This window comes from Nelumbo lutea, chromosome 6 (genome assembly GCF_056320005.1).
Source record: "Nelumbo lutea isolate HS-2025 chromosome 6, American lotus-T2T, whole genome shotgun sequence".
Taxonomy (NCBI): Eukaryota; Viridiplantae; Streptophyta; class Magnoliopsida; order Proteales; family Nelumbonaceae; genus Nelumbo; species Nelumbo lutea.
In genome coordinates, this window is record NC_142689.1 from 13232385 (window position 1) to 13249177 (window position 16793).

At 37.0% G+C, this 16793-nt stretch overlaps 1 protein-coding gene across 1 annotated transcript in view; it reads right to left on the reverse strand.

Annotated features, from left to right (window-relative positions):
- LOC148847427 (Iron-sulfur cluster biosynthesis family protein) overlaps positions 1 to 16793 on the reverse strand; it is a 60336-nt gene that overhangs the window by 31765 nt on the left and 11778 nt on the right. The window contains exons 2-8 of the mRNA XM_088949057.1: positions 15905 to 16012; positions 15695 to 15795; positions 15438 to 15521; positions 6617 to 6689; positions 6464 to 6529; positions 5249 to 5335; positions 4575 to 4640 (exon numbers count right to left, since the gene is read on the reverse strand). Coding sequence (XP_088805183.1) covers positions 4575 to 4640; positions 5249 to 5335; positions 6464 to 6529; positions 6617 to 6689; positions 15438 to 15521; positions 15695 to 15795; positions 15905 to 16012 — 585 coding nt within the window. The remainder of the gene's footprint in view (positions 1 to 4574; positions 4641 to 5248; positions 5336 to 6463; positions 6530 to 6616; positions 6690 to 15437; positions 15522 to 15694; positions 15796 to 15904; positions 16013 to 16793) is intronic.

Here is a 16793-nt window from a genome sequence, read left to right on the forward strand (position 1 = left end):
ACAATCGACTGTTTGAAAATAAGATAAAATCTAAGGGTGATTTGATCAACCACATCACTTATCACTACACTTTGTGGGCTTCCAGCTCAAAGGAGTTCACAGGAATCAATGTTAACGACCTTAAACAGAAATGTGTATAACTTTCTGTTCTCCTCCCCCTCTATCCCACCCCCACCCCCCACCCCACCCCAGAGTTCCCTCAATAAGAAGGGAAGGAACTTGGACTCAAAGCTTTGATGGAAGTGCTTACGGTAACCCTGGAGGTGCCAGCATAGGGGAAATTCTAAGAGATGAAAACGGACTCACCTGTTGGGTATACAGTGGACCAATTGGGATAACTGACTCCACAAAGGCAGAAATGTTAGCAGCTCTCACAAGGATTCGCCTAATCAGCAAACCGGGTATTCAGAACTTCTCCATCGAAGGTGAGTTAGCAAATACTAGAAGATGGTTAGGACAACAAGAAGCTGGACCTTGGAGACTTAGTCACTTCTTAACAGAGGCAAGGGACCTATTGGCTCATACAAATGTTTCTCTATACTAGACCCCAAGGGAGCTAAATGCCATTGCAGATGGTCTAGCAAAATTAGGAATCATTCTAGAGACCTTGTACTGTGATAAATTTCCTCCTGTGTAATTCTCAGGGGTCTGGCCCTTGTTTTGTATTTGTACACCTTCTTGTGCACCCCTCTTTCTTTAAATGAAAATAGTTAACTTCTTTCAAAAGAAAAAAGTAATACTGTTAATAGAAAGTAAATTGATAGGTAATTTAAGAACATGCAGCACATTAGAGAGAGTGAGGCCAAACAGAAGGGAGATGGTTCCTTGACCAGCAATGGTAGATAAAGACTCATTAGCTAGTCTCACCTTGTCTCTCCCAAAGAGAAAGTTATATGCAAGTTGGACTTATTTGTCATGTGGTTTAAGGCTCCAGAGTCAATGATCCAAGGAGACTCAGATGTGTGAGATGACACATGGAAGGCAGTAGCAGAGTTACCTAATGTAAATGCCAAGGAGGTAGGTGGTGTAGGACCCGAGTCCATCTGACGAAGTGTCCTACCACACAATTCCAAATGACCACGGAAGGAGTTGACAATTTCTTCCTCCAGATCAAAAACAGTAGGGCGATCCTAAGATACAGTGTGGGAAGAAGTCTCTTGAGCTGCCACATTTGTTGAATTGTACTTCTTTTGGCTTTGTTGGGATTGGCTTCTTATTTTGATTAGTTGATTTTTTGCTCAACTCCTAAGCCCACTTTGACTTCCCATGAAGACTCCAACAGGTCTCTCTAGTGTGCCTAGGCCACTGATAATGAGTACACCACAGTTTATCCTTGTCCTCCACTCTTTTCTAGAAACCATCCCTCTTAAAAGCAACTAGCTCCCCCTCAGAAGTATTTATCACATTTCTTCTACTTTCTTCTAACTACACTAAAACTTCTTCAGACTGAAGGGAGGTCTTTACTTCCAAGGATTTGAACCCTAATAGATTCATACATAGGGTTCAGCCCCAATAGAAATGCAAACACCCTCTGTTGGGAGACTAGAGTCTTGTAGGCTTTGGCACCATCTTCACATTTCCAATTCATATTTTAGTAGTGATCCAGCTACTTCCAAATTGAAGTCAAGTCCTAGTAATACACGGAAAGACTTCTTTCCCCTTGCTTATATGTAGTAGGCGCAGCTTGCAGTTGATAAATTTCTGCATAGTGTCTTTGTTCTGAATATGTTGTTTTTACTTGTTCCCAAATTTTGACAGCAGACTCAGCCCACATAAAGTTTCTCCTTACTTGCAGGAGCATAGATACAAATAACCAAGACATCACCATACTATTTTCTTAGTTCCATTTGTCGTGTTCAGCACTCCCAGATCTTGGTTCTTTAATTCTCCAATTGATATACCCTATTTCCCCCCTTGCTGTAATGTAAAGCTTAATTCCTCTCGACCGCTCCAAATAATTGAGGCCATCTAATGGAACAACAGCCATGGGAAAGGTCATGTTGACACTCCCACCTAGTTCACTATGGCTGGAAGACATACCCGAGGTAGCTGTATCCTCAGAGGACATGGTATACCAACTGAAAATATCACTTCCAACTACAGACCAGATGTCTCAAACACACAAAAAAAGGTTCTGGTATAGGACAGCAGTGGAAAAACTTTACCAGAAAAAAAATCACACATCTGACAGCAACGCAACACCACTTGGGAGCCAAAAAAAACTAGAAGCGCAGTCGCAATGCTAGGTTATCCACCAAATCGACACAGTCCAAAAAACAGCAGAACAGGCCCATCAATCACAATCATTCATTCAAAAATGTCACACAATGACCACAGCCACCAAACAGGACTTACGTCTGCTGTCGCAGTCATCATCAATCATTCTCGACCAATAAACATCACCCATCTGGGTACAGGAAGGATCGCACAATCCATATAGGTGTTAAACACCACAAAAAACTTCACAGCATTCTGTCACCACGAGCAAACAGCTCTGTCTTGCACACCGCCAAGAGAAAAGCAAAAGAAAGGTAGAAACTCCTCTCAGATCAGTCTAGTGTGATTTTTCCTGAGATTGATCTGGAAAACAACAAAGGAGGAAGAAAAACAAGGTTCGATCTGTCTTCAGACCCACAAAACCTGCTCTGATACCATGTTTTCTGGGTAGAAATAAGAGAGAAAATAGAGAAGCAGAGAAAGGAAGAGAGTAGAGAGAAAAGAAGAAGAAAGAAACAGAAAATGGAGAGGCAAAAAAAATTAGCTGGTGGTGCCAGCTTTTTCTTATATTTTAGGGCAGCACACTAATCACATAATAAAGAGTAAAACGACCACAGTACCTCTGCGGCCCATAATACATAAAAAACTAACAGTTTTAACAACTTCAAAATGTGTGTACCACATTTTGGCACACACACAACGCCACAACAAACATATAGACCCTTTGGGGTAGATCCTACTAGAACCAAGAAAACACAGGAACTACAGAATTGCCATTATCATACTGATTCAAAGAAAAACCAACTCCTGAATTACTTATGCAATCGAAGACAAACTAATTGTGATTAGACTATTTAAACTCTTAGGATGGAAAACCCCACTCACCCAAATACCCCTACAGTTGTAAACACAAAAGATCAGGAAAAATCCACATTTGACAACATAGCTCTTGCATTAATTGCCCAAGGTATAACTTCAAAGTTCATCTTATGGTCTTAAGCAGGATAACACCGAGAAACTCATAAAATCAAGAATGTGAAAAATATTGGAATATAATTCTCTCCAAAGATTTGATGCGGAAACCTCTTTTAACTTATCTGAGGCTTTCAGCCACATAACAACCAAGATCCTTAACATGCTTATCATGTTATGAGTGGAGCACCTTTTATCCAGGAAACTTTTCATCTTTTTAGCATTAAAATGATAGTGTTACAATGTAATAGGTAGTTCATTGCTTTCCACTATAACATACTTGACTCCAAAAGTAATGTTTTTTTATACACACAACCACATCTGCCCAAAATAACATCTTTTATTTTATTTCCTTCCAACAGGTCATTGCTTTCTACAACAATGACAGGTAGGAAATAGAACCAGTCCTAAAGAAGCTTTACATTATCTCAGTAGGGGGCTGATTTAAGAATTCCTATTTATGGAAGCATCATGCCCAATGTTTGTGAATTTGTCATTGACCTGGAAAGTTGAACCAGGGAACTGTGCAGCTGACCAGGTCCCAGTTTTTGATAATTTTAATTATTACTATGGGCAAATCACCCAATTGAACAGCTGAACTGGTGAACCAACCAGCTTCCCAGTCCAAACTGCTGGTAAGTTTTTAAAGCAATGATTATACCAACAAAGGATAAATTACTTCTGCCTTTCTCATAAATTGGAAGAACGTGGTAAAACCATGCAACTGATGGATTTTTTTAATCGTTTCATAATCAGTTGCTTATTAAAATAAACTTTCTACACCCTTTGTAATACGATGATTATCATCTTTCAAAAAAACACCTTTTAAGAAGGCATCCAATAATATATTGTCTCCACATTTATACAAATTTATTTTCCAATAGCACCCTCCCATTGTTTAGTGATAGAATGCAAGGGAAAATTATAAACTGGTTTTCTTCATTCTAGATAATCAAGGTGTAAACATCCTTCAACGAAGGTGCTGTTTGATAACAGTTTATGTGGCTGAACTTAAGGGCTTATTACTGTCTTTTCGTGAATGTCATTAAGTAGGTTGTGAGTACTTTAATGGCTACATGGCATGATGGGTTATTGCTGTACCCCTAAATATCTTATATTGCATTTTATTCACAAAAGACAAAGCAATAAGTCATTCAGTTTAACTATTGTAGCTGTTATAAACGGGTCCCTAAGCCAAAGAATTACTGAAAGAACAGGATTGATTGGACGCAATACCTTTGGGAGGTTTTGATATTTTATACTCTTTCTCTATTGCTACTTGGTCTTTGATTATGTTATCAACTAAAAAAAGAAAAACATGATTGATTGAACAGGACAATGCATTTTGCATCAAGTACTGAAACAATATAATTTTCCATACGTACCTCTTCATCTACTTCCGGTTGTCCATCAAAACGTAATAATATAGGCAAAATGTATGACTCATCATTCTGAAACCACAATGATCGTAAAAGAAGGTTAATAGATTGCTGGGCTCAACATATACAGATTTTCCAAACTGCAAAGCTGCAGATAATTTAAAAAGCCAAAAAAATCTATTTATGTATAACCTAAAGATCCTTATTTCTTAATTTAATAGGTAAGAGGAGAGTAAGCATCTTGCAGCCTTGCAGGTATGAAGCTTTGAAGTAGCCACCATATGAAGGATTGCAGATGCATGAAATCCAAGAGGAACTATGGGTGAATGTTGAATAATTAGTAGGAAGAAGGTATTGATAGGATTAAAAAAAGAAAAAAAAAAAAAGATTGGAGAATGAATTCCACGTCAAAATAATGCAACAAATATACCCAAAATGAGACTTGAAAAATAAAAGAGCCTAAGAATTAAGAATTAAACCAATAAATTAGCCATACTTTGGCAAATTTTGTTTTTGTCTCTTTATAAAATTAAAAAATAAATAAATCATTGTGTTAATAAGGACTTGTACTCTATGATAATTGGCATATCCCTGTTCAGGACTCAGCAGAAACAAGTAATCAGATTCAGGTGTAAAAGGCCTCTTCTTTGATAAAATTATATAGCATTAGGCCCAAGTACCATTTCATCTGTTGGCAGCACATCAAGATAAGGAGCAAGCTCCTCTGCTGTGACAACACCGCCATTCGAAGCTATGTATTGTCCAATCTGCAGAAACAATTTAAGATATAAAATTATAAAGATCTTATGGAAGAAATTTCATACATCTTAGTAGAAATTATATTCAAGCGGTTAAGCGAGCACAATAAAAAGTGCCAGTGTCTATGTGCATGCAAGCAAAATCATGGTGAGGCACATAGCAAGGGAGAGAAGGTATAAAACAATATTCTACTTCCAATTTCCAAAACATTCAGAAAGAAGTTACATAATATCTTCAAATATCCATCTGGAATTTTTTTAGATTTTTCTTTTCTAATAAGCTCTAAGAGATGATCTAGTCATACTAATAAATTTTAAATCTCAGAACATCATCATCCGTGCCTTACACAACCTATATGGAGTTGGCTACATGAATCCTGTTTCTCCAAAACATATGCATTCAGTTTTGCATTAATATTGGGTTTTCCCTTGGTATTTTCCCCATCTTTGAAACCCTTTGTAGTGGAGATGATAGCTATCCTATTTTCCTTTTTCAGTGTCTGGATGGTATTGTTCCTCCCAAGGTCAAAGTCGTTTGTCAACAAGTAACTCAGATGAAAATAAATATCTATAGCATGCTTCAAAGAGAAGAAAAATGGGACTCGGAAATAACAGACATATTTGCATCCTTTTGCTTTTATTTGGATAGTTCATATTCAGGCTATTTTTGTGCTTTTCTTCTCATTCTCCTAATGTTAATTAACAAAAATATGTTACATGGACACTTCAAAATGGGCACCGTACCTTTGCTGGATACATGTGAACTGCTAACACCAAGACTAATGCTAACATAGAAATTTAGGGGACTCTTCTTTGTTAACTTTGTAATATGTGACCAAGGAACCTAGATTTTAGGACAGAATTTGTGAAAGAATTGTTTATTTATTACATTTGAAGGCTAGAAATTTCACTTTTCTGACCTACATTCTTGAAATTTATGGGTTCAATTGTTCAATTTAATCAACTGCATGAGCAATTTGATGCAGTTAAAGACTTAAATAAATAATTCCGTACCTTACATGAGGTGAACCAATAATAGTACAAATTATGGGTCAATATGAAATCTAGAAAAAGAAAGACAAAGCAAAACACAAAACCAACAACAAGAAAGCACTAGATTCAGTTGTCAACAATTACCAACTTCCACCTCTCTTCTTCAATTCCTTGATTTGGATCTCCGTCACCAAATACAAATGAGAAAACCTACAGTAGAATACTCATAAAAGTTAATTTCAGAAATTGAAATTGTATGTCAGAAAGATGCAATGAATGAGCCAATTTTCACATTACAGATTCAATGAAATTCATCCCATCCTCATCAGTTCTTATACGCCGCCTCCTGTAGTAATATGGATCCCAATACCTATAAAACAGACAATCTATGAGACATAAAAATCTAAATGTTTAAAAAATCATTTCTGCATTTCAAATTGACACGCAGTTGCATGAGAATAAGTAAATTGACTCAGAACGGAACCGTCATAGGTTTTGTAAGAAGGAAACTGCCTCTCCCAAACTGTCTTTGACATAGAAGAACAATCATATTTCACTACAACTGCTGTATAAATAGCAATTTATTGAAACTTTGGACAATTTTTTAAGATATACAAAGCAAAACAGCAATCCAGTTTACTGCTACAGCAACTGAGAATCACTTTATAGGTTTGTTAAAGAAAAACAGCCAAGGACTATGGCACGATCAACACATCATGAGGGAGATAATATACTTGGCACAGGAACTGGATACCATGTCCTCTTGGGTTCAATGATGAGCAAATAGTTTTGTAGATGCAATGGACAAAACAAGGGTGAAAAGGGATGCATAATTTGTTAAAGAATGTATGCCTTCAGCTGTCAGTTCCAATAGAAAGATTTGATCTGACATTATTATGAATAAAAGTCAATATTTCATCTGCCACTTGGAATGTGTATGTGTTTTCCCCTAAGTCTTACATTATAGGATTATGTTTAAGACACCCTATTCAGTATGTAGGCTTAAAAGTTCTCAACCAGTGGATAAACATGGGGAGTTTATCCTAATAAGGTTGGCATTCTTATACCACCCAAGTTGTGAAGCAGTTTGCCTCAACTGCTGGGGTTGGACCCAAGGTATGAGAATGGATGTTTGTGAAACACTAAACCATACCATTTCCAGGTTGGTCTACTTTTTTTTTTATCAATATCTGGAATTCATTAGATTAAAAGAATTTAGTTACAGCACTCCAAAGAGAGATAAACAGGCTTAACTCTCTCCAGGAAGATAACAAAAAAGAAAAAGTTACAGAACAGCCCAAAACATTTGATCCCTTCCCACCCCCTGCTTTCCAGATTGATCTACTTTTGATATGCCAACTAGTGAAGTCCTTCCGGGGCCAATACCTGGGTATGTTGGAGCAGATTAGGAATGGTATCTGGGCTGGTGATCACTGTGATAGGATCTACCACTTTGTCAAACAAAGAGAATATCCCATACATACTCTCTGATGGAAACTGCAAAATTGTCAATAGTAGATTTTAAATGTGTTTTGGAATTGATTTTGCAAAATAATACTTTATATAAACATATAGTTTATTTTGAAATTATTATATAAATAAATAATTTATTTTGAAATTGTTTGCAAAATATTTTTCCTAGGGTCCATCATTGAAGAGAGTGTTGCATGTCCAGTTTACTGCTACAGCAACTGAGAATCACTTTATAGGTTTGTTAAAGAAAAACAGCCAAGGACTATGGCACGATCAACACATCATGAGGGAGATAATATACTTGGCACAGGAACTGGATACCATGTCCTCTTGGGTTCAATGATGAGCAAATAGTTTTGTAGATGCAATGGACAAAACAAGGGTGAAAAGGGATGCATAATTTGTTAAAGAATGTATGCCTTCAGCTGTCAGTTCCAATAGAAAGATTTGATCTGACATTATTATGAATAAAAGTCAATATTTCATCTGCCACTTGGAATGTGTATGTGTTTTCCCCTAAGTCTTACATTATAGGATTATGTTTAAGACACCCTATTCAGTATGTAGGCTTAAAAGTTCTCAACCAGTGGATAAACATGGGGAGTTTATCCTAATAAGGTTGGCATTCTTATACCACCCAAGTTGTGAAGCAGTTTGCCTCAACTGCTGGGGTTGGACCCAAGGTATGAGAATGGATGTTTGTGAAACACTAAACCATACCATTTCCAGGTTGGTCTACTTTTTTTTTTATCAATATCTGGAATTCATTAGATTAAAAGAATTTAGTTACAGCACTCCAAAGAGAGATAAACAGGCTTAACTCTCTCCAGGAAGATAACAAAAAAGAAAAAGTTACAGAACAGCCCAAAACATTTGATCCCTTCCCACCCCCTGCTTTCCAGATTGATCTACTTTTGATATGCCAACTAGTGAAGTCCTTCCGGGGCCAATACCTGGGTATGTTGGAGCAGATTAGGAATGGTATCTGGGCTGGTGATCACTGTGATAGGATCTACCACTTTGTCAAACAAAGAGAATATCCCATACATACTCTCTGATGGAAACTGCAAAATTGTCAATAGTAGATTTTAAATGTGTTTTGGAATTGATTTTGCAAAATAATACTTTATATAAACATATAGTTTATTTTGAAATTATTATATAAATAAATAATTTATTTTGAAATTGTTTGCAAAATATTTTTCCTAGGGTCCATCATTGAAGAGAGTGTTGCATGTCCAGTTTACTGCTACAGCAACTGAGAATCACTTTATAGGTTTGTTAAAGAAAAACAGCCAAGGACTATGGCACGATCAACACATCATGAGGGAGATAATATACTTGGCACAGGAACTGGATACCATGTCCTCTTGGGTTCAATGATGAGCAAATAGTTTTGTAGATGCAATGGACAAAACAAGGGTGAAAAGGGATGCATAATTTGTTAAAGAATGTATGCCTTCAGCTGTCAGTTCCAATAGAAAGATTTGATCTGACATTATTATGAATAAAAGTCAATATTTCATCTGCCACTTGGAATGTGTATGTGTTTTCCCCTAAGTCTTACATTATAGGATTATGTTTAAGACACCCTATTCAGTATGTAGGCTTAAAAGTTCTCAACCAGTGGATAAACATGGGGAGTTTATCCTAATAAGGTTGGCATTCTTATACCACCCAAGTTGTGAAGCAGTTTGCCTCAACTGCTGGGGTTGGACCCAAGGTATGAGAATGGATGTTTGTGAAACACTAAACCATACCATTTCCAGGTTGGTCTACTTTTTTTTTTATCAATATCTGGAATTCATTAGATTAAAAGAATTTAGTTACAGCACTCCAAAGAGAGATAAACAGGCTTAACTCTCTCCAGGAAGATAACAAAAAAGAAAAAGTTACAGAACAGCCCAAAACATTTGATCCCTTCCCACCCCCTGCTTTCCAGATTGATCTACTTTTGATATGCCAACTAGTGAAGTCCTTCCGGGGCCAATACCTGGGTATGTTGGAGCAGATTAGGAATGGTATCTGGGCTGGTGATCACTGTGATAGGATCTACCACTTTGTCAAACAAAGAGAATATCCCATACATACTCTCTGATGGAAACTGCAAAATTGTCAATAGTAGATTTTAAATGTGTTTTGGAATTGATTTTGCAAAATAATACTTTATATAAACATATAGTTTATTTTGAAATTATTATATAAATAAATAATTTATTTTGAAATTGTTTGCAAAATATTTTTCCTAGGGTCCATCATTGAAGAGAGTGTTGCATTGGGCTTAGAGGCAAGGGGAAGAGGTTCTTTCCTAATTATCAATGTTAGATATTATTGGTAGAGAAATTACACTACAAATATTCATGTAAGAACCTTTTGTTCTGATGAATATATTTCAGCTTGGACCAATGTGCTCAAGTTCTTAGGGTAACATTACTTGGGCATTATTATGTTAGACATAATTGGGCTGGTTTGAGGCCCACTTCCCAAGGACGATCTCTTTTTAGTGGAGAGAGAGAGAAATTGGCCTAGGTAGGTCCCACCTCCTCTAAGAGAGGAGGTGGTTTATATTGGTCCAAATAAGGGGTCTTGTGGGTCCCATGCCATATAATCTTTAACTCCTCTCTCTTCTCTTGTAATTAAGACAATGTTAGTTACTAATTTGGAGGGCTTCTAATTAGATTAAAAGTTTCCTACTTTGACTAGTCAAGAAGGTCTGAACCGAATTATAGATTAGCTATTATTGAGACCTTTCTAATATGATTGGGAAAGTTTCTTGGATTCAAATTAGGACTCCCCTAAGGTCTATTTAAGCTGGAATTCACCCAGCTCTAGGACTAACAATAGCTCTTAGTCTCACACAATTTCAGCTCTTAGACTCTCTCCCATACTAGATTTTTTTTTTTTTTGATAAACAAAGAATCAGATTCCATTAATTCAATGATAGGTTACATGAAAATCCCCTAGGGGCGCAAGGTGCCACCTCTCCAAACACATAAACTACATCAAAGAGTACATGAATGTCAAAACAAAAGTTACAGTTGTGCCCAGAACAATGTTTCCTATTTGTCCCTTGTTTTACCAAGACATCAGCAATTGCATTAGCTGATCTCCCAACACACTGTACTGTTACAGACATATTCCTTGTCAGCCATTTGAATTTCTTTAACTCATTTTTGTAGCCCCATGTGACATCCTCCAGATTATTTAACCAGCCCACCAGTCTTAGAGTCTCCTTCAATCAGAAGTTGCTCCACACCCATTTCTTTTGCAAGAAGTATTCCTTGTATTGCAGCAAATAGCTCTGCCCAAATAGAGTTCCCAACCACCTAATGGGCCAGAGTAGAGTATGGAAACCTCTCCAGACTCATTCCTTAGTACACCTCCCAACCCAGAGGGACCTGGGTTACCCTGGCTGCTCCCATCAAAATTCAGCTTCAATGAACTGTGAAGAGGGGGGACCCAGCTAGTCAATAGCTAAAAGAGAAATAGCTGGGTCCATACATAATGCAGTAAAAGAGAACATAGCTAAACAATTCCAGAATCTTTAACCAATGTATTGCCCCGTACATAATGCAGTCTTCAAGGCCTAACTGCTCCTCCCCTTTTCCTAGAAGATCCTAGCATTCCTTTCTTCCCAAACTATCCATATCAAAGCTGCCGAAACACAACTCCACATTTTTCTTCCTCTTTTATGGGGCCAAAAGAACATAGAAGGGTTAAAGATTATGCTTAATTCTGCTGGCATATCCCAATTACACCCAAACAAAGATAGGAACCAAATTACAGTCCTCACCATGAGATCTGCAAAGAGTGCAACAGTTTGGTGAAATACAAAGGAAAGGTCTTCTCTTTTGTAAGTTATCCATTGTGTTTACTTTACCATGCCATACTTCCCAACACAAAGCCATAACCTTGTGGGGAATTGGCCTACACTAGACTTCTTTGGAAGGGAAACTTTGTTGAGAGGATGTTTAGCAAAGGAATTTGAAAAAGGAACCACAAGAAAAATACTCATTGTGGTGTATGGCCCAAATCCTCTTGTCAGGCTCCAAACTATCCAACCAAACCTTATCAGGGAGACAAAGAAGAGTAGACAAACACTCAACTTCCTCATCCCTTAACCCTCTACGGAAACCAAAATCCCAAGACAACGCGAACAAATTTAAAACCGACAGAAGGAAATTTGAGATCACCTATTTTTTATACAAAGAAACAAAGTACAAGGATGGAAAAAGGTCTTTTAAAGGAAACCCGACACAATTGAGGAACTGCGGAAGAATTTTATGAATTGCTTTCCATGGTGATGCCAAGTTAGCCCTCCTTGATGAGCAAGCATCCCAACCACTCTCTAAGCATCCATAATACTCTTCACCACTTCATGGCAGAGTCTATCTCACTCCCAAGGCCACCTCCACAACCACTTCCCTAACAAAGCTGAATTCTTTTTAAGCACATTCCCAAGCCCTAATCCTCTTTCCTCTTTGCTTCTACCCACAACCCCCCAACTGATTAAGTGGTCCTTCTTACCTTCTCCTGGTTCCCAAAGAAAATCTCTCATTAATTTTTCCAGTTTCATCGCTTCCCTAGCCGGTATCCTAAAGACAAAGAGGTAATAAGTAGGTAGGTTCGTGATGGTAGCTCTTATCAAAGTGACCCTCCCATCCAAAGAGATATAACTTTTCTTCCACAAAGCTAATCTCTTTTCAACCTTCTCTAAAATTGGGGTCCAGAACCTACCCTCCCTAGGGTTTGCCCCCAACAGAAGCCCTAAATAGGACAAAGGCCAGGAGGAAATGGATCACTCAAGACAATCTGCAACAGCCTCAACCTCTTCAAAGTCCACATTGACTCCAGTTGTGCAACTCTTTTCTAAATTGTTTTTCAAATTGGAAACTCCTTCGAAGGCTCTAATCATTTCTTTCAGGTTTCCCACCTTCTCACTAAATCCTCCATCACAAAAGATCATCAAGTCATCTACAAACTGAAGGTGAGTTACTAGAATTCGGTTTGTACCTATTCTCCATCCCCTTATCACATTTTCCCTATCCGCCCTGGTGATAATTCGATTGAACACATCAGCTACCAGGGTAAAGAGAAAAGGTGAAAATGGATCCCTTGTCTAATACCCCTACTAGCTGGAAAAAAATCCCTTACCACCCCATTTACTAGGAAGGAATAGTGAGAAGAGTTGACACAACCAAACACCCAACTACACCATCTTTCCCCAAACCCACACTTCCTCAAAACCTCTACGAGGAATTGCTAGTCCACCAAGTCATAGGATTTCTCAAGATCAAGCTTACAAACAAAGCCTCTTTGCTTAGACCTCTTCATCTCCTCCACACATTTGTTGGCAATCAAGATCCAATCAATTATATGTCGTCCTTGGATGAATACCCCTTGGGCTTGACTAATAATGGAGGGAAGGATTTCTTTAATCCTCAAAGACAGGACCTTGGCCAAGATTTTATAAATACTAGTCACCAAACTAATTGGCCCGAAGTCTTTAAGATAGATAGATAGATAGATAGCATCAGATTTCTTTGGAACTAGAGCCAAAGAAGTAGCATTAATGCCTCGGCTGACTATAAGCTTATCTGCAAACTCATTAAAAACCTCATAAAGATCATTCTTATCACCTCCCAACAATCTTGGTAAAAGGCCATTGTAAAACCATTTGGGCCTAGAGCTTTGGATCTATATCCATTAAGAAAACCGCCTTCCTAATCTCTTCTTCCTAAAAATTTCTTTACAGCCACCTAACCTGATCTTCATCCAAACTTGGCCAATCTACCCCTTCCGTTTCCAACCTCTCATCCAAGGGTCTTCTATAAATTGATCTGAAATGATCCACAAAGTTCTTGGCAATATCATTCTGATTAGTGAATACCTCCCCCCCCCCCCTCCTAACTTAGACAGTTTTTTCTCTCTCCCATACTAGATTCAATCTAAGGTTTCTCTCTTCTTCCTCCTAATGCTAACATCGATCCCTTAAGTTGCTAGATTTTGGTGAAATACTCTTCACTTAAAGAGGCAAATATATGACACAAAAGTTGTTGTACACAAGAGGTGACAACTATTGGAATGATTTGAAGGCTGCACCATCTTCATCCTTCTCGTCAATTTAGAGAGGAGATCAAGGAGACTTGGTCGTGAACACCACTGATGGTGCTGCATATGTGGTGAGCATTCTCCATCATCTTGAGTTAATTTCTGACCTCTTTGAGTCTGATTTGATTTGGTCCAACTCCATGTTTAATCCTATGTAGAGAGAAAATGTTTCTCCTAGGCAAAGTGTTTGAGCATATGGCATTTTTCACTACAACGTTTTTGAACTTAATGCTTGCTAAGGGATGGAATTTCTTGCTATTTTCCACTTTAACTTTCATAATTTTTTGTGTCAATTTAATATATTTAGAAAGGAAGAGGTTGGGAAGCCATATGGCAGCTTATACTGAAGGTTGCTTGGCATTTCTGAATATAATTCATACTTGCTTCTTAACGAATAAAACTCTAACAGTTACCTATCAAAGAAAAAACTGAGATTCACTAATATATATGCTGGATGCTCACACCTAGAAGAGTAAACTGTTACACTGGGCACCATGAGTACAATACTCAGATTTGTTTCCCTCTTTAAGTAATTGACATTTTTTATTAACTGCAAACCCATGGTATCAAAGACACAGGACTGTTACCCAAAAATGAAAGAGCCAGAAAAAAGAAGCACAATGACAAGGGGAAGTATTTGAAATACATAGTGATTTTCCTATTCTCTTGAGTAGTTGTAGCTAAGCGAAGCTTGTTGGGTGATTCTTACGTTCTGTTTTATTTTTTTTTTTTTTCATTACGTGGTTTTGTGTCAAGTGTATTGCTATCCTCTAGTGTGGAAACTTGTCTCAGTGCTTTGGCTAGCTTTCTACTTCTTATCTTTGATTTGATCATTAATAAATCTTTTTGATAGATAAAAGTAATGGATTTTATTAATAAGCAGGAGATAATGTACATATATATCAATCCATGGGAGATGAGCTTATCTAACCCAGAAAAGAAAGAAGTAAATACAAATGAGACCAGAAAATAAAACAGCAACCCACTTTCTAGGTGAGATAAACTTACCTCACCAAGAAGAAGAAAGAAAAATAAAATGAGCCCAGAACAGGTGATCCCTGTTTATCCCTTGCTTGATAATTAATAAATCTCTCTTCACTATTTATCCTTTTTTTAAGAAGAAGAAGAAGGTAAGGTGTTGTATCAAGTATCAAAATGGATCAAAATATACAACTAACCCAGACCCCTGTACAATGAGAAAACAAGAAAGAAAGAAAGAAAGAAAGAAAGAAAGAAAGAAAGAAAGAAAAGATGCTGAAATACATAGATATTGAAAAAAAAAATGGATCTAGCAAAATAGTCATTAAGTTATAGGAAACAGACCAGAAACCAACTACATCCTCTTGCAATAACAAAATGAAAACAATAGCATTGATAAAAAAATGCAAACAACAGCCAAAGTTAATAGACAGTGCTTTTAATAAATATTGATTGCACTGAATTGTGTTTTTTTAAGTACAACAAAGCAGCAGTGACAACAAAAACAACCAAAAAAATAGAAAACCATGATGATAACAGGTCTAGAAGATCTTACCAAAACAAATCAGATGGACCAAAAAAGAATGTGAAACCTGAATCATAGGATCTGGTGCCACGCCTTCCACGACTGTCTTCTTCACTATTGTAGAACAAGCAGAGAATAACAAGATTACACTGTTGATATATCCATAATACAGTGGAATGAACAGAATAGCCAATTTTCCAGAAGGCCAGAATAGAAAGAACACAGAATGCTGAATTGAGATAATAGGAAGTGAAAACATTAGAAGCATTGAAATTGAAACAAAATACCTTCGGCTTGATAGCAGAGCAATAATTGTGGTGTAAACAAGAACTATCGATGCAACTAGAGCTGTCCCAAATGAAACCCTTATTAAATATTCAGCTGCAGACTGTAATAGAAAAGTTAGCCTTTGATTCTGAAAAAAAAAAAGTATAAGCCTACAATGGAGTTTACTGACAGAGGAAAAAATTGAAACAACATCTAGAGGCTATCAATACCTTTGCTTTTTCAAGCACAGGTTCAATCCTCATCCTGAAAGATTTAGCTGCAAGCTTCGAGCGATAATCCCTTGGAAAAACATAAAGAACATCACCTTCATCTGAAACCTGTCAACACCATCTTGAAAGAAAATTGCAGTTACGAAATCAAGAACTTTGAAGAGCCATAAGTATTTAAAACTGCAGATGTTGGGTCATTGATGAAAAAAACTGTAGATATTGTTTCCTTGCAAAAACTGCGCAACCAAGATATTAAAAATGCAAACATATATGTGTATGCCTACTGATAAAAAAAAACATATATGTGTGTGCCTAAATAGTTGAAGAAAATATTACCATCTCAACCTAAACTTGTTTTTTTTTCCGCTGTTAACCAGAAGTCACCGAATTAAAGCTAAGAAGCCAAAACAAACATACATGTGTGTGTCTTAATAGTTAAAAGAGATTAAGAGAATACTCCAACTCGGCCTAAAATTGGTTTCTTTTTTCCTGTCATTTACTTGAAGTCACTGAACTAAGCTAAGAAGCCAAAACAAGTGACCAATCTAATTCAAGGTGCAAAAAATTACAATCCAACAACTATTACCTGCTATATAGTAATTGTTTGGTTCACAAGCATTCTAATTTAGAGCAAGTATGGAATTTATAATAAAATAAATCAAAACATGTACAACAAGTTGCTGTACCCAGGGCTTGCAAAAAAGGAATCACAATTTGTATTTTTAAACAATTTGTGAATAAGATAGCCATGAAAATATCTTTCACAAAGCCCTCTGAAATAAAAAGCTGGTGTTAAAAATTTGGGTTGGTATTTGACCCCCTTGCATTGGGTGGTTTACACCACCAAAAACAGCCCCACTATCTTCATAATCAATAAAAAAGAACGTTT